This window comes from Oreochromis aureus, linkage group 2 (genome assembly GCF_013358895.1).
Source record: "Oreochromis aureus strain Israel breed Guangdong linkage group 2, ZZ_aureus, whole genome shotgun sequence".
NCBI lineage: Eukaryota > Metazoa > Chordata > Actinopteri > Cichliformes > Cichlidae > Oreochromis > Oreochromis aureus.
Genome location: NC_052943.1, coordinates 9,087,009 through 9,105,555, shown reverse-complemented (window position 1 = coordinate 9,105,555; position 18,547 = coordinate 9,087,009). Strand labels below are relative to the sequence as shown.

The 18,547-nt window shown below is 40.6% G+C and overlaps 1 protein-coding gene across 1 annotated transcript; it reads right to left on the bottom strand.

Annotated features, from left to right (window-relative positions):
* Positions 1–2,449: 2,449 nt before the first annotated feature.
* Positions 2,450–10,405, bottom strand: si:ch211-153b23.7. The gene is made up of 7 exons (XM_031745315.2): positions 10,133–10,405; positions 6,292–6,442; positions 5,723–5,866; positions 5,403–5,531; positions 5,052–5,282; positions 4,674–4,799; positions 2,450–4,297 (listed from the first exon to the last, which is right to left on the bottom strand). The coding sequence occupies exons 1-7, from the start codon at positions 10,288–10,290 to the stop codon at positions 4,070–4,072; spliced, it is 1,167 nt and encodes a 388-aa protein (XP_031601175.1). The 5' UTR covers positions 10,291–10,405; the 3' UTR covers positions 2,450–4,069.
* Positions 10,406–18,547: the final 8,142 nt, after the last annotated feature.

The window sequence follows — 18,547 nt, the reverse complement described above, 5'->3', positions numbered from 1 at the left end:
GTGTCATCGTAAAACTTCTTTGCTTTGAAATTGTGCTACACAACAGTTATCCCATGACTCACATACTTTTCAAGTCAATGAATACCAGAGCAGTGAACAATTCAAGACAGCCAAGGCAGCATGGAAAAAGGATGTATGTGCTGTTATTGTTAGCCCAGAGCCACATTTTACCATCAGGAAAAAGAAATGGTATTTTAAAGGTGTGACATGTTGTGAAATACAAGTAACAATAACATTTCAAGCAACATGAATTCATTGACTAAATTCCCCTGCTCATCACAACCTTTTGTTCAGCATGTTCTCTTACTTGTCAGGAATTTACAGAATGAGAGACCGACGAGACAAAGACATACTTCATATTGTTTGTTTTATTTTTCTCCGTCCTTTCTTATTATATCTGTGGTGCTGTGTAAAAGTTTTGAACCAAGCCTCTTCTGTCCTTAAAAAATAGGTAAAAATCCAGGAAAGACTTGAGACAAGATTTCAGGAATACATCTGGTGCTTCAGTTAAACTCAGAGGTTCCCAAAGTGTGGGGCCCGCCCCGTAGGGGGGGGCGCAGAGCCATTGCAGGGGGGGGGGGCGGTATGAAAAGAAAAAAAAAAAAAAAAGAGCGCTTGGACACTGTGGACAGGTTTTTGACGGGGCTCCCACACAAACGCAAAGGAGGAGATGAAGCATCGCCAAATGTGTTTCCAAACCAACTTCCTTCCAAGCCAAAGACAGGAAAATATGGTGAAGCATATCTTCCCTTTGGCTTCATCTGCACAAGTGCCAAGGTAGGCCTCCCCTGCAAAATTAGTTTCCCTGCGTCGGGAGCAGCGCTGGGCTCTCCAAATCACGGACAAACAGTATCCCACATTCTTGACTTTTAGTTCACAAACACTTCTTGTAATAACTAACTACTCCTGACATTTTGGACATGTTAGCTCTTTATGCAGTAAAGTTACAGTGGGATACAAATAATATCAGGCTGATCCTGCCGTAATTTGTTCCCCCTGTTCAAATCACGGACAAACAGTATCCCACAGCTATTTATGTGTTTAAACCCATTTTGCACAGAGAGACATTTTTTGAAAAATATATTGATAGCAATGTTGAATATTATTACACAGGAAAAAAAACAACTACACATAAAATAATCACACTGTGACGCCTCTGCCTTTCTAAATGGAGGGACAGTAACTGCGTGTGTGTGTATGTAAGCGTGTAAAACCTGAAGATAGTCAGATTAACAGTAACAGTATTTTGTCTCTATCTGCCATTCTGCAATTCATGTCATGTAAACAATAACGTGGCGCACAGCCTGACGTGAAAAGAGGCACATACCTTTGACGTTGCGTGACGAACTCTGTAATCCTCGTCCACACGTAAACGCAAAAAAGGAGTTTTAAAAAATCTCCGTTTTCGGTGAATCGCAACGCCGTTTACGTGTTGACGAAAAGCCCAAACGCATAGAAACAGCTGAGTTTTCAAAAATACCCATGTAGGTGTGGACGTAGCGTAAAAGAGTTAGTAGTATATTTTATTACTACCTGTAATTTATTGCTGTTTACTTGTATTTGCTTAATTGTTTACTAAATGTTTGAGGTCTGAAATAAACCTCAATGGAGTTTGTAAACAAAATATGGGTGTGTGTGTCTGGAGGATGTGTTTGTTTGGGGGGGGCGCGAACATTTTCAAGTAAAAAGGGGGCCTGGCAAAAAAAGTTGGGGAACCACTGAGTTAAACCATCTACTCTTCACTGAAGTCTCATCAGAAATGGTCTCTGTGAAGGGTGGCTGTCAAGAAGCCATTCATAATGAAGGGAAAGAGGGTGAAAAGGGTAAGGCATCCCAAATTATACAAGAACTGGACTGACAGCTATGCCCATATGTAAACTTCTGAGCACATCTGTGGGCAGCAGGTCAAGATAGACGTAAAACAGTGAGTTTCTACAGCCATCTGTAAAACACGGTGAAGGCTCTGTCATGGTTTGAGGCTGCATTTCAGCCACTGGTGTTTGGGCTCTTGTCCAGATTGATGTCACTGATGTCAGTACCTCTTTTGATCCACCGTAAAACACCATCTGGAAAGCACCTGGTTGCAAACGGCTTAATTTTTCAGCATGGCAAAAATCCCAAACACTGTGCCAATGCAATAAAAGCATAACCTTATAACCATAACCATAACTTGTGTCATTTTATTTCAGTGATAAAAGCTGATAAAAAAACCAAACTAGATTCAACAAAAGGTCTTGTGGGAAGATTAATAACAATATATTTTATTCATAAACTGGAAAAAGGGATAAATGAGCAGCGTGGAAACAACCCATCAGTTTGAGGATGCAGATCGGTTTCAGTGTGACAAACAAACAACACCTTCCACAGTGACTTCCTTCTGTCACTTTGGTGCTGACAAGCAATTTTACTTTTAAATATATCTGTGAAAATCAATGAATCAATGACCGAATAAACATAACAACCCTTTAATACAAAGACAGGCAACCTTTCACAGCCTGTTACAAAAACCTGGAAGTATGCTGTGGAAAATCTTGTTTAGGAAAACCCCTCCAGTCACTCTTTGGTGACCTCTGGTTTCAGTGAAGACAAAGACCACTTAGCAGTAAAAAGGCACAGCAACACTAACCACTTCCTTCAGACTGCAAAAACATTAACCTCTGAGGAAAAAAACCCACTCAACCCTACTTCCTTGTACAACTTTCTGAAATTGCAAATAGGTTTGATGGTTCAGTGCAATGCGTCCATTGAAGAACTACATAAACGGCACAGCTGTGTTGGTATGCTGAATCAATGTGAATACATGTATTAAAATTGATCATCAAATCATGCTTTATTTTATAATGTTTACTAATTGGCTAATAACTGCTTTGTATATTAGCCAATTAGTATCTATGAACATTACACAGATAGTTTAATAAAGCCACAACTGTCATTTATGAATCCATATGAGAATAAGTAATTTGTAATGCATATATAAGTATTATTATGATGACTAGTATGAAGCTAAACCTTATGTTAATAACATAACATAACACCTTGTCTGTGTTGGTGAGATGCCAGGAATGATCATTGATCAGTAAAAGCATGATTGTACTACACGATATCCATAGTTACAACACCATGGTATATACAACATATGCCATTTAAACAATCTTTAATTACACAAACTAATGAAAATATAATTATTAGTGATATTAATTATCTGTATCTTTAATTAAAAATTATAGATATTAAATGACCTTTTACAAAAAAGGGTTATACAAAAGTTTTGCAATGAAGTGAAAGATTCAAAAGGCGACTTAAATATGTTAATCCTAATAAAAGCATATTTACTCCTTATCGAAAACATGAAACGATGCAAGTGTCATGAATTACATTCATAAATCATGCCTGATTTTGACTAAACTAGCTACACAGGCACATCTTCAACCAATGTCAGTCCCACGTTGCTAAATTATTAAGGTATAAGTTAAGTTATGTGGGTAAGTGATCGAGTTAGCACAGCTGAAAACTGTCATGTTAAGTAACGACGTCATTATAGTTTCAAAATATTCCTTAAAAATAAAAGAAGGAACTTTCTTCTGAAACTTGTCTGGTTATGTTTGTTCTAAGTGATGATGTCATACGTACAGCAGTGTGCAACTACTTCCCTTCACAAACCAGCACATTTGTGCACAAACAGTGAAGCTGTCAGTTGAGGATCTGTGAGGTGTTTGTTTAGCTCGAACTAGAGTTTCTGGTTCGCTCATCTTCTCGCTCAGTTCTGGTCTCCTACTTCTCTTTCTGTTCTTTTTGTTTCAGTTTCTCTTCGACTGTGAAGGGAATATTTCATAAGGTTGTTCTTTTTACACTATAAGGAAACTTCAGACTTGCAGCAGTGATAGTTATGTACACACTGGCAAATGTTTCTGCTGAAGTGCTTAAAAAAATTACATAAAGAGTTTGACTTTGTCTAATGATGCTTTTCCAGACGAGACTTAGTACTCAAGATCCTTTGAGAGCTGCTGACACATTTAGTGAGTCTGATGTTACCAGGCAATCATTTTCTGTAAACATGACTCGCTAAGTCTCACACTGAGTCTTTGTCCCTGTTAGGGTGCTTTGGGCAGAGTGGGTGGTGCTGTTTCCTTTTCTCTCCGTTTTGTGGTCTCTTGTCGCCCCCTAGCAGCTGCTGCTCGTTATTACAGCGGTGGATGAGCACAGGGTTTTTGTGTTCAGACGTCTTCTGTAACAGCAGCCTCTGCAGCATCTGTTTGTCCGACCGCTCCCGTCTGAAGTCATCCTCATATATCTTAAGCTGATGAGAAAAACACACGAGATTCCAGTGACAAACACATCTTTAAGACATTAAGGTCGAAGCTGAAAGGGGTTTAATCCGTACATTTTTTTTATTTGGAGCAGCTGTGGATTAATCATATATGCCTACTACAATATGTTTAAACATATTGCATAAATAAAAATATGGCATTAAAGTCTCTAGTTTGACACTATAAACCAAAAGAAATAACCAGTCACTGCATGAATTTTCTATTGCTTTACATTTATTTTGCAAGGTTTGGATCAAGATCAGACAGCAGGCAGGCTTCATAATCTTTGCTTAAGGGATTTAAGTATGAATGTGGGTGTGTTCGCCTGTGTGATTGTGTGCTCTTGTGCGTAGACAAAAACACTACCTGTTCTTGCAGTAGTGCCACCTGTTGGCGCATCTCCTCTCTCTTCTTCCTCAGCTTTCGGTTCTCCTGCAGCGTGTGCTTGTGGTCGTTGTGCTCTGTCTGATATTCTGCCTCATATATCTCAGTCTGCTGACACAAGACAAAAACATGGCAGCGAGCCAGCGTTAAAGCCGTATCTTGCAATCTGCAGACGCTTATTACTATGAATGTCTGCGCGGCACAGAGCCACCACTTGGTGGTGCAGTTCACCGCCTCATTGAAGTCTCTTTCAGCATTAAGCAAATCTTTCCCTGGCAACAGCGAGTCGACATCAATTCTGTTCTCGTCTCATTAGAAACAGACACATTTCTGGAAGCTGTGCAGAAGAGAGCAGCCCACCTGACATCTCAGTGCCTCCAGCTGCTCTTTTAAATCCTGCACTTCTTGCTTGGAGTTTTCCATCGCTCCCAGTGGGGAACTGCTGGCCTGGCCTTTTCGCTGATACTCAGCCTCTGGGCTGGTAGAAGCTGGGAAAAAGGAGGGTGAAGGGTTTTGTCCAGAGCCGCAAGACAGGTCAGGATGACTTCCCGGGCCCAGAGCTGGACCTCGCATCACAGTAGTAAAGCTTCCCTTTGATGGAAAAAAAAAGACAAAGAGATGAGCAACACTGTGATCATACAACTGAAAAAAAAGAAAAGAAAATGCACAATGTGATCAGGTCCAGGTGAGACCCTCTGACAGGAGCAATACCGGTTTGGCAGGCGTAAAGTCTCTCCCTGGGTGGTGCATCCTGCTCTCCAGCAGTCTGATATATTCTTGCAGCTCTTGGTTCTTCTTCAGCTCCTGCATCAATGCTTGCTCATAGTACTCCTTTGCACTCTGCAATCCCAAATATAGCAATAAATATCACACATGCAAACCACATCTATTATCGATGGCTATTTATAACAGGCGCAAGATAACTGTTTAGGAATCCCCTTGTCTGTGACACCCACTTCTCAGTATATAAGCAAATGCCCAGAATAAATCGTGCGGTGGCGTGTTAGCGCTTAAAATATTGTTGCATTTACCTGCTGATGTTCAACTTTGAGGAGCAGTCTGTTGTTTAGCTGTTTGATTGCGCTGTTCTCCAGCTCCAAAGCCTCCAGCCTGTGCTGTAGTCGCAGCGTGGCACTGCGGTACACCTGGTCCCAGTCCTCGTTCAGCTTCATCAGCTGTGACACATCATCATCACCATCATCATCTCACAACAGTCATTACTGCCAAGGCCTCCACTGCAGTAATCAATAGCATCGTTCATTTAATCTTTACTTCCGTCACTCTGTCTGTCGTCACAACAATGCTGGCATCACAAACTGAAGCCGGGCACTTCATTCTTACTCTAAATGCATTAGAGTTCCCCCCCCTCCAACCAGTTTCCTTTTTTATTAAGAAGCAACTAATTAAAATCAGGAAGCCGAGGTTGTATAATAGTGAAAAATTGAACTCAAATGATGGTTCTTCACAGCTTTGCAGCAGTTTTCACACAACACCCACAGTTCTCCTCTGGTTTTCAGAGAGAACTAAATGTAATTGCCAACATCAGCAATAAAATGCGGGCCGGCAGAGGATATGTGCTGGTTTTAATGCGATGCTGTACCTCCTTGTTGACTCTGCGGAGCTCGGTGTTCTTGTTGAGCAGCAGCAGTTTCTCCTGGTCAGTCGAGGTGACTGTCAGACTCTCTGTGATCAGAGTCACCTGCTCCTCTGTGGACAGCAGCCTGTCAGCCACGGGACTCTCCTCCTGCGCCCTGCACACCGACACACAGATGCTGTTTACGCATGCATACATATCAGAAGAGGATATGGAGTTTGCCTTAAATAAAATCATGATGAAGAACATCAGAAAAGGATTTCCATTAATAAGCCAACACATGTACACTTAAAAAAAAGTCAAGGTACTTTTGAACGCCCACTCCCGCAGAGTGCACTTACAGTGAATCGAATAGGAGCCATTATGCACACCCACGCACACACACACACACACACACACACACACACACACACACACACACAAATGCATAGTCACATTATGCACTCAAAATACTCAGGCACACACACACACACACACACACAGAGCGATGTTCTTCTCAGTGTCTCTCCTGGCATATCAAAGTTTGTTTACTATCCGATGTATCTGCGCATTGATAGCCTATGGAAACAACGTGGGTGATGATCCCTGGAAAATGCACTTTTCTATTGAACTGCACGCAGGAACGAAAAATATTTGCAAGGCCTAATTAGACAAACTAGCTTCCTTTCTACCAGCTCTGATAAGAGATCTACTTAAAAAGAAGCAGCTAAGAGAGAGGCAGCCGAAAGGGGGAGAAGAAGCCCGAGGGTGGGGAGGTGGGGTATCTGCTCACGGAGGAACACACAAAACCGTGAACGCAGGCCGCAGGGCTTCTTAACACAAAAATACTGCCGCAACCTCACAGAGCTAAGTACTACAAAGAATAACAATTTGCGATCATACCTCATTCCCCTCAAGGCTAAACTCCTCCGCAAACACATGCTTTCATCCACTTATGTTCAGTGTCCTGCTATGTGAAAATCTGTGTTACACAATTTCAGAAAGGAGCAAGGCAATAGCCACAAATAGGAACATGGAAGTCTAATCATGAGCAAAGTGGCACAATGGGTTAACTTTTGAAGCTATTACTATTGCTAGCAAGACTCTTTTTATATATAAATGTGATGTAATCTGTTAAAAATAAATAAATCTAACCATACATCCATTTTTTTCCATTTATCCATTTCAGGGTCGCTGAGGCTAGTGCTGTGCAATACTGCACACATGGATCAATCCGATACCAAGTAAATACAGGGCCAGTGTTGCCGATACAGTACTGATAGCTGTGAAGACGGCGTATGCAGGAGAGAGCAGTGTATGTTAGTTCTCTTTTCGTGTTTAGTCTGTTCCTTGGTTTCGTCTCTGCCTTATCATCAGTGTCTCTTGTTTTAGTCTGTCTAATCTCTGAGTTTTGTTATCCTTTATCTCCCTGGTCATGTCCCCGTGTTTGTCTGATTTCCCTCTCCTTTCACGTCCTATGTCAACTTCATGTGTCTCGGTCGAGTGTGTTGTTTCCTGTTTTATTTTGATAGTCTCCTGCCTGTGCACCCCAGGTTTGTCCATTCTTGCTTCTGCTGTGCATCTATTGTCTCCGTTTGTTCTTTGTTGCGTTTTCACTCATGATGTATGAGTTTACATCCACGTGTACATCCCTACAGTAGTTTAGTTAGTTGTTGTTCTCTGTTGTTTTTTCCAGCGTTGAGTAAAGCTGTGATTTTTACTTTACTTTTTTTTTCCTAGTTCTGCATTTGGGTGACAGAAACTGGGATTTTTGGAGATTTTGGAGATCTGGAATGCAAATGTACCTTTCTCTAAAGCACTTTGGGTTAGCTTCTCTTGTTTAAATCTGTAAATCTGCTATAGGCTATAAATAACATATGTTATGTTTGTGGTATATTTTTTTAATTTCCAAAAAATGATACCGATATTATGGATATCTGGTTCGATCTGCCCACCTCTACCTGAAGCCTATCGCAGCTGTCACAGGTTGAGAGGGCGTAGTCAGGGCTGATAGAGATAGGATTGTGGGAATCCCCCCAAACTTGGCTTCCAGGAAGTCAAAGTACATGTAAAAAGGCCCCAGCTACCAGATTCAAACCCTACTTGGACCTACATGCCCCTCTGTGCTAACCTTTATTTAAATAGATAACTTTGCTGTCAGGTTCATCAGTTTCTCTAATGGGACTATACATTCTGTGTCCTCTTGTGATTATAGGAACAGTATTAAGGGAAGTTGTTTTTTTTTTAAATTTTCATTCTATGTCTAGTGTGACTAATTTTGGGCACCAAAAGTTTAGCTTAGCAACGACAAAACAAACCTCAAAAGTTCCTCCAAATACACCAGTGCCCTGTATAACTTCATTTAAAAACTATGCTTTTCTAAGAACTGCTGAAAGCCCTGGACAATCAAACGAATGTTGTTAACAAAGCTCAGAACAGTGACTTTTTCCTTGTTCTCTGAAAAGCTGATATTTTCAAAAGCCTTGAAGAAATTCTGCAAAAGTTCCTTTGGTTTGTTTAAAATGCTCAAAGCCTGTTCTGAGATTTGAAACGGTCATTATACAAAAAGAAAGTGTAACCATGGTTAAAACTGCTTGTCTAATTTTACACTCTGTGCCATCTGTCATATTTCTGGGCTCGACGAGAGCGCAAAGGGCTTTAGCACAGACTGTTTATGGTCACTAATAGGGAAATCAACTACAATGAACCCCCTGCTCTGCAGTTTGGGAGGTGCAGCATGAGGGCAGAAGCTGTAAAGAAACACAATGAAATGAAACGGAGCCTAACTTTAGTGGCCAGTACGGCATTAAATACAAATGCACCCATGCCCAAAACCCTGTCTTGGCAAGCTAACGCTGTGTATTCAGCCATCCCACTGGGGCAACTATGCTTCATGTCTCCCTGATACAGAGCTTTTTCTCTTCCAGCTTTGACAGCCGATACACACTCTGTGACCCAGTTTCACTAAGTTTTCAATCATATGCCATCTCGGAAGGACACCAAAATGCTACTGCCTTCTGCGGCAATATGGTAATTTACTGTCATGTCATATAATAAAGAGGTAGACAGAAAAAAATCTTTCCTTCTTGCTGGTAACCCTGACAAATATCACTCTACTTGTGCGTGGGGTGGCCACAGTTAAAGCCCCACAGGAGGAGGCGGACGAGGCTGCTTTAAGACAGACTCATCATATGGGTAAATACTGTTCCCCATTGAGAATAAAGAATATTAGTCACACACACACACACACACACACACACACACACACACACACACACGTATGTTTAATATGTAGCATATAATTAGCATAATAAACATAAAAGACACATAAATTATACTTTTTTAAAAGGTTGATTTCTTGACATTAAGCAAGAAATGACATTTTGGTGGCATTTGTATTTAAACCAAGTCTTGCGAAACAGTGAACTGAAGCCTACGTTTTTTTGGTGATCTCATGGGAAACTCCGCAGTTACTCTTTATTCCTCCTCTCACTGAGGGGAACTTCCTCGTTAAACTACACAAATATCTTTACAAACATCTCACAAGAAATAGGACTTTATCTACAATGGGAGTTTGAGTCTTTTTAAAGCATTTCTAAAATGGAAGAGCTTACAGGCACTGACGAGACGACTGTTAAAATGACACCTAAATATTTATTGTATACCTCGGGCTCTGAAACTATGTACTTTTTTAGGTGGACAGAAACTCAGCAGCCCTTGTACAGTATAGGTAGCCATCATAAATCTTACCATGAGAAGTATGGATTTGAGGCTGTGATTGACAGGATTTACGGCATATTTTCCTGTTTTTGTTTCTATTTCATACGTAGATATACACACACGCACTCGCACACACTTACACACTCACCACAACTCTTCTTCAGCTGATTTGGGTTCCTGTTGGCTCTGAGGAAGGCTGCTGTCACTCTTAGGTGAAGCATCTTTCTGTCCTCCTGTTGCTTCTGCTTCTGCTGCTGAAGATGATAACGAGGAGGAAGATGACAAAGACAGCAGATCTCCATCCATTATAAATCGAATATGTAAATTGTCATGAAGTCCTCAAACTAGTTGTTCTTCATACAGCCTCCCCAGTGTGTGTGGTGGAAAGTAAATACTGTCGTCTAGTATTGATACGTAGTGAAAAGAGGAAGTAGCCGAGACCATGAGCCACATGATGCAGTGAATAGGAAGTGACAAGCTGTTCCAGCTCTTTGCTGAGGAGGGTCTGTCCCACCGTACTTTAGCTGTTGAAAGTATTGTACCCCCCCCACACATGTGACCACACATTATTCAAATGTTTTCTCAGTTGGCCTTTTTGGTTTAGATCATTTGGAGAATTTGGGAAACTCCAGTTAGTGTTGATTGTGTGAGTCTGTGCATGTGGGTCTGTGCTGGGGACTGCGTGCCTGTTAGCTGAGCTGTTTTTGAATAAGCAATTCAGAAAAGAGCTAATAGGTGAGGAGCTGAATAGATATGCATAATTTATGCATGATTATGTATTGTAGGACATGTAATTGATAATAATGGTAATGCATACATTTATTCATAACGCATAATGACAGAGTCAGGCTGATTGCATTCACCAGTCTGCTCATTACTGGGACTGAGGGAAATTGGCTGCAACAGGTTAATTAGTAAATCACAAGTTCATCCAAGGGACAATCAAGTAAATTAAAGGATTTTTGTTAATTATGTTCCTCTTAGTCAGGCTAAGCTGTCTTTTATTAACACTAAGGAAATTAATTTGACAACCTAGTTTGCTACACGCTGTTTCCCACCGAGTCCGAGAGATTCGAGGCCAGTCGTGGTAAAAAAAATGAATTCCTGAGAAACATTTTACGTACTTACCTAAATGCAAATATAGCATTTTAAGCATTCAAAGGTCAATGGAAATAAATCTCATGATCTTTTACCGTGTAACTCATTAACTGATGACTACTTCCCAACTTCCTTTTTCCTTGTGACCAATAAATATTTTGGAAACCACAAGAACAGTAGTGGCTCAAAGAGAGGCACTTTTCAGTTTGTTTGTGTGACAAAGGCAATAAATCTCAGCAGCAACTTTTTGGCTAGAATGGGTCCCCCAAACATTTGATACACATACACACACACATACACACAGTTTACAGTATGAAAACTGTAAACTACTCTTTAAGATAATTTGGATACATTTAGATGAGTCTGTGCTTGAATAACTGCACAGCTAATGGGAATCTCAGTCAGTGTTTGTTTCGAGCTAGATATAGATATATATAGATATATATACACATACAACACATGTCAGATCTGTGCCAGCTTGCTCGAGGAGTCTGACTACAGCGTCTGACCTATTCGTACACAGATTGCCTTCCTGTCCACACAGCAAGTTATTTCCTTGTAAATCATGACTTTATAGCTGATGGTTAGGGTCTGGCTGCCTGATAACTCTTTAATGTTTTTAATACCTTTTCAAATGTCAATTTCCGGGCTCATTGGTACTCATTTCAACTCATTTAAAAAAAAAAAAAAAAGAGTTTAACACAGGACCCATCCACTTCACGTCACCAGTAGTTATTTTGGCCATTTGTCATTGTTGTGGCTGTAGACTGCTGATAGCCGTTTCCATGGTGAATACCCCATAACTTCTGTGGCATTTTTTATTGTTGCACTTAAAAAAATACCAAAACCAGGAAACAGGAAATAACACTTCATATCTCACAAGTTATTGTTCAACATTTTCCTGTTACAAACATCTGTCTTTGTATATGTCGCAGTAAGTAATTCTGTTAAGCTGACTTTACGTTTAGTGACTATGCTGACATGAACCTAAACTATCAGTAGCTGACATCAGATTTAAAGAAGATGCATTTCGATTTATTGTTTCATTCCTAAATCTTTTAAACTACTTGTCTTAGTGTTACTTTAGTCATTACACGTGTAAGTCAACCTAAGTATGGACCTGAATACTTAATTGTAGCTACAGAAGCATGAAAACCTGCACAGCATTGTTCAGATGGACCTGGAGATGGACAGCAGCACAGATGGGAAAAGATTTTGAGCCAAACGACTCGTCTAAAGCCGTCATTTAAATACAAACTTTGACAGGATGGACTCGGGTCCCGCTCGTTTAAATTGTGGAGTAATCCCGTCATGTTGCTCAAAGCATCATTGTGCAGGCTTACATGGCCACTAGTTGGGCCCATGGATTTCTTTACATGTGTAGATTGCACAAAGCAAAATAAATAAAATAAAAGTCTACCAACATAAATGGTACTACAGCTATACTGGTATGACCAAAATGATTATCTGTCATAATTAATCACACATGTATACATATATACACACAAGACCCTACAATTATCAAAGGAAACGGCAACAATCACACAACTTGCTAAACAAGCCCTTGGAGAGAGCAGAAAGGAAAAACTCCCTTTTAACAGGAACTTATTATTAAAAAGGAAAGTTTTAAGCCTAATCTTAAGAGTACAGAGTGTCAGTTTCCATAATCCAAACTGGGAGCTTGTTATTCTCTTGTGTAGTAGCCCATGTATTCCTAGAAGGTAACAAAAGCCCCTGCAAACAGCTTTTGGGTGGTTTACAGTATAAGCAGGCCTTTTAGCATTTGATGTGTTACCCTGACATAAAAGGGAGAGAGCAAGAAAATATGTCAATGGTTCCCAGTAGCTCTGACTTGCTCCAGTGATTCCATTCACATGTCTGTGCCATCTATCATGAACTCCAGTCAGAGTATTGCTGTGCCAAGCAGAGGTTTCGCTGGGAGGCCAAACGAGGGAGAAGCGGTGCAGTGCCGTTTATTGACCCACGCCACTATCAAAGCCAAGGACAAATGGGCTGCTACTCCACGATGGGATTGATTTTTAGTCTAACAAGAGATTGTAGAGAGGAACAGAGAGTGTCCCACAGAGTGAGGACGACCGAGGGGTGGCTAGTTCTCCTGCTATGCGGCGGCTTCCATATGTATGTATGTGTGGACTGAATTCTTTATAACCTGTAGAAAAAAAGTCTGGGTCTAAAAATGGACTGGAACAAATTGGGCTCTTTAGCAATATGTCTCTCTAAAATATCCACTTTATAACCATAACAATTGCTTCACCTGTTTAATCACTCATTTAGTCTCCAACTATCAAAATAAATGAGCTCTGATGTGTATGTCTCAGCAGCATGACTCTGGGGAGTGGAAGGGCTAAAAGTCCAGGAGAACTTCTGCTTAAATGGGGCAATGTGGTGTTGTCACAGTTCAATAGAAGGGGAAATGACACATTGGGATGACGTCCCCCAGGTTGCCTGTTATTTATGTATTTTTCTTGGTTTTGTGTTGGAGGTGGGTGGAGCGGTATCGGAGAGTCCAGGGAGAAGAGAGACCTGACATCACTTCTGTGATTGCTATGGCAGGGTTCCCTCTTTAGTTCCCTCCTCACTAATTTCTACAGTATTTTATTTACATATTTTTTAATTACTAAGCTCCTTTGTGTTGTTCTTTATCTATGTTTTCCAATTTATTGAGCTCCCCTCTTGTCTGCATTTTTTTCTCACCTTATTTAAATATTTGTTTTGTTATATAGTATTTTAATTACTGAGCAAACTGTCAAGGTTGTGTTTAATATCTTGTTTGCTGTTAAAGAAATGTCCAAACATTGGAAAAAAAAAAGTATATCTTATCTCATCTTGCCAAGCACGAGCTCTGCTTAGTATGTGGTTCCGCTTTGCTTTGCTTTATTTTATCTTTATTTCCTGTATAAATTTTGCCTTAACTTACCTTATCAAAGCACTCACGACACTGCCCCCCTCCTTATATTTTTTTTCACAGTAATATTATTTTAATTAATTAAATTTGAATTCAATTTAAGATTATCTGTGTGGTATTCATTATTTGGCTAAACTATGAGCCAGTTCCAGTTCAACCTGGAAGACTGCATTCACTCACACTGGTGCACACTCATTAAATGAGCCAAAACAATGATTAATGTATAGTTTGGGCTACTGGCTTTGTGATGCAACCATAAGGTAACTCTTAAATATTGAGAGTGAATTCTTTACAGAGCCACAAAAACCAGTTTTATCTAACAAAGTTACTTCATATGCGTGACACAATGTCACATCAGTTTCATTTGCAACACAGAAAGCATTACCACTGATTAATGTGCTTCCCATTAAAACCGAAACAAGGAACGACAGACAGGGATATGGCATAAATCATTTGGATTCATCAAAGAAAAAAACATGTTAGCATGCCGACTGAAACAGTTTAGGGTCATAATACAAATGGCTTTTTAATTAGGCATCAGATGCATCGCATGCTTAGCTTTTCCCTGTTCATTACGCAGACGTGATAAGAAAACCTCGCAAATGGGAAAGAAGTCGATGTTTAAAAGCTCCAGCTAAATTTTCCTCTGTTGTGATTTTTAAAAACTCTTCTCTAAGGCCAGGGTAACAATCTCCTGCAGAGGGTTGCATCAGCAAACGCAAACAGGCGCCGTCATTCTGAACTGATATCGATCACACAGATTGATGCACCTTTTGTTAAACAGTAGCATAAACAGTCCGCACAGGCCTTTGAAGAGTTACAGACGTGAAAAAATAAAAAAGGTCAGAGACGAAAGAAATCAAGTGTTGTTGTTAAAGATAAAGCTTGAGGTTTGAGTCTGGTGGGCAGGACATCGCTCTCTGTCAGTCTAACAGCTGACAGAGAGAAATTGGCTCTTGTGTGTTTTGTGCTCTCTACTTGCAGAACAATGAAGGTTGAATTTAAAATTTTTAAACGCCAACAGTAAGAAAAAAAAAGCTCTTTTTCACCTGTTTGACTCAAAGTTTGTGAGAATGAACTATAAAGGTGTCAATCTCCTCAGCACAAACTGACAGGCTTCCTGTTGAGCCACACACAGAGCAGGGAAATTGGACAGTATTGAGAGGTGGACTATGAATGATTGCTTCTGGGTTTTTTTTTTTTTCCATGTGATTCATGGCAAAAAGCCGAATGACACCATTCTCCTCCTGCAAAGCCTTCGAGTTGTTTGTTTTCTCTTGGGGATTTTCTCACTGCAGATCCAGAATACCCTCTGATGCCATTCGTAAAGCCCTGCTCGCTGCAGAAAGGCCGGCACACCGAGTTCAGCAAAGTTTAAATGTGACACTTGCTATTAATTTGGCCAGTTAATCACAAATGCTCACTATTCTCCATTAACTAAGCTTTTAATGCCCCCATTAAGAATTAATGTCAGCCTATTTTGCACTTCAACATGGGTGAGCTCATTAGAGACAATCGCTGAACATGGCTCTTCTCTGCCCGGCCATGACATAATACATTAAAGCCCTGGGTTCACAGTCTAGATTATAGTGTTGGGGAGTAAATCTAATCTGGTTCATTTAAGTCTGTAGCTCAGGCAGGTCTATCATTATATCCCTGTGCAGTTTAGCCCTCGGTTTCAGCTTCCATCATGCTCTTTTATTTCCTTTCATTTGTCCTCTCTCTGTCCTCTCTTTTCTTTTTCTCCTCCAGAACGACAGGGCACTTTACATATCTAGTCTAGACCAATTCCAGGTAGCCATGACCCCTATTTATCAGCTGCAGGAATTATAACAGGTGTCAAAACGATAGGGCAGCGTGGAGTTCCTCGGCTGCTTACACTGTGAATCACAATCACAGCACGATCGGAGAATTACAGAGAAATGCTGCCTGGATCTCTTTTCGTTTAATTAGAAATGCTTGGGAGCCGAAGCCGAGTTGCCTATCACGGCGACTTGTGACTGGAGAGGAAGGCGGCCCTCAGTCACAACATCCATCAGCGCTAGAAAGTGTCGAGTGTGTGCTTATAATAAATATTGTAAAGGTGAAAGGGTGTGCGTAGGTGTGAGGGCAGCAGAACTTTGCAATATCACAGCAGGCTGCTTCCAAAAGATTTCATTTTCCACATTTCCCAGCACCCTAATCTAGGCGCAGGGTAGAGCTGCAGAGCCGAATTGACCGAGAGAAAGAAGGATTATATGGAACATGCAAAGCGTTGGAGTACCTGAAAGGATGTCAGGGGAAAGAATCTAGCAGAAATAGACTTTTGTAAAGATGAATTGCTGCACCACGAGGTACATTTGGCCCATTTCACTCCACCGCGTTCTGCTATACTCTGCCATTTAGAAAGTATGGTGATAAAACACTCCAATCATGATCTCATGCAAATTTGAGCTTTAATTCTGTACTTCCCCTGTAATACTTGTACGGGGGGCGGGGGGTGTCAAAGAACACAGCTGATCTGACTCAGACAGTTTGAATCTAACACCAGGCGATACTAAGCCCGGCTGGGACAATCAGTCACTGTCACTCACGTGCTTATAACTGGACCATAATGTGACCCAACCAAGACAGTAAGTACTCTCATAACTCTACTGCTGTTGCTTCTGCTTAGCCAATCTCTGCAGCAGCACTGTGAGGTGACTGTATATGACATTTCATACATCTTGGCCAGCCCCTTATTGTATTACAATTGCATAGCTGTATGAATGAGCATACAGAGCAGCGCATACTTGCTGAGAAAACAGAAATTCTCATTATAGTTATTTCAAAACAGCATGTGGTCATTACGGGGCTGGAGTGAAGCAAATAGAAATTCCATGACCTGTGAAATATGTATTTATAAGCCACACCTTGATTATGTGAAAAGCTCTGTGTGTACGTGTGTGTTGGCTAACGGAAAATGAACTGAGGTGAAATGTGTGCTCAAGGGGGCGGGGAGGCAGAGAGTCTGTAGGCTCTGGATCGGCCTGACAGAATCAATGGGGTCAATTAACATAAGGAGAGTACAGAAAGCAAACACTATATCAGATCTATCTGTAATCCACTGCGTGTTTCTTCTCTGTGTGTATGTGTGTGTGCGTGCTCTGACAGACACATCAGAATGCAGCAGCAGTCTGCACTGGAGGAGAAAGTGAAAAAAGGTCATTTCCCCTTACTGGGTTAGAAGAAGTCTGAGGTGGTGAAATGTAAAAGAAAAAAGAAAAAGAAAAAAAGAAAGTATTTCTTAAACTCATAATGCTGAGTTTATGGAACATCAAGAAGAGTTTTTTTTCTTGTTGAAATACTTTATTATCTGCATCTTTATGTTGTGGACCAAAATCCAGATTGGTAGATGACAAAGAGATTTAAAAAAAACACATTACTTTGTATAAGACTGAAAAGGTGAATAAAGCCCTGACTGTTCAGTTTACCAATGTGGTGCTAATTTTACTTCATAATCATTCTTTATTTTGCTGTTTGACTTCCCTAGAAATTCTTGTTTGTTCCTGTTCCTCAGTAGCTCCATGTCAATGGACCATTCAACTACCAGCCCTGCTTATCCTGCTCTTCATTCCCCATCCACTAACTGAACTCAAAGTGCCCGCCATGCTTTCTGCTGTACAAGCCTCCTTCAGCTCATCCTATCCTTCCTAGCCTCACTGCAACCTCAGCTCACCATGAGCTGCATGCTAGCTGAATATTGTTGAAAGTTCTTCTAAAAGCAAACAATTGTTGTATTTAGGCACTCAGTTTTAAATATGTATCTAGAGGAAGATACATGGTGTCTAATCCGATACTTAATTTGGCATTACCTCCGCCTCCAGCGACACTGTGATGATCAGTGGCTTTTATACAACTTGCCTCCTTACCCATTCACATCAGCACTTTCTTTTTTATATGCGTTTCCTGTGTAAGTGCTTGCCATCTAACATTCACGCGTTTGAGCAACTTGGGGTGAGTATGCAGACTGGAACCACGAATGTTCCAATTAGTAGGTGAACTGCTCTACCGCCTGAGCCACAGCCACCCGATATGCCCTGTAGAATGCACATTAAACAAATATATTAGGGTCACCTTCATTCAGTTGCGCAATGTTGCTAAAGTTACAAACATCACTCACAGAATGATGTTGAAAAACTAGTTCACGTGTTCTCAGCTCAACTATTGTAATTCATTATTATCACGTTGGGATAAGAAACTCTAAAAGCTCGCTGAAAAGTCTTCAGTTGATCCAAAATGCTGCAGTAAGAGTACTGAGAGGGACTCACATACCTACACAAACCTCACGAACTAGACAATCCTAGTTTGTTGTGCTGCACAAGTAACAAACATTAGTTACACTTTTAAGGAGGTGTAGTCCTAGAGTGGCCAGATGTATTGGGTTAATTCCCCTTGCCTCTCAAAACCAACTCTGAAACCTTCACGAATTATAGTCTCCAAAACTAAAATATCTGTGAGAACCCAAACAACCCTTGACTGTGATGATTAACTTTGACTTTCTGAAATTGGTAGGTTGTC

Coding starts and splice junctions, on each gene's coding strand:
- si:ch211-153b23.7 (XM_031745315.2), bottom strand. CDS start 10,290: ATGGATGGAGATCTGCTGTCTTTGTCATCTTCCTCCTCGTTATCATCT. Junction 5,867..6,291: donor TCCGCAGAGTCAACAAGGAG/GTACAGCATCGC, acceptor GATGTGTCACAG/CTGATGAAGCTGAACGAGGA. Junction 5,532..5,722: donor TCAAAGTTGAACATCAGCAG/GTAAATGCAACA, acceptor TTGGGATTGCAG/AGTGCAAAGGAGTACTATGA.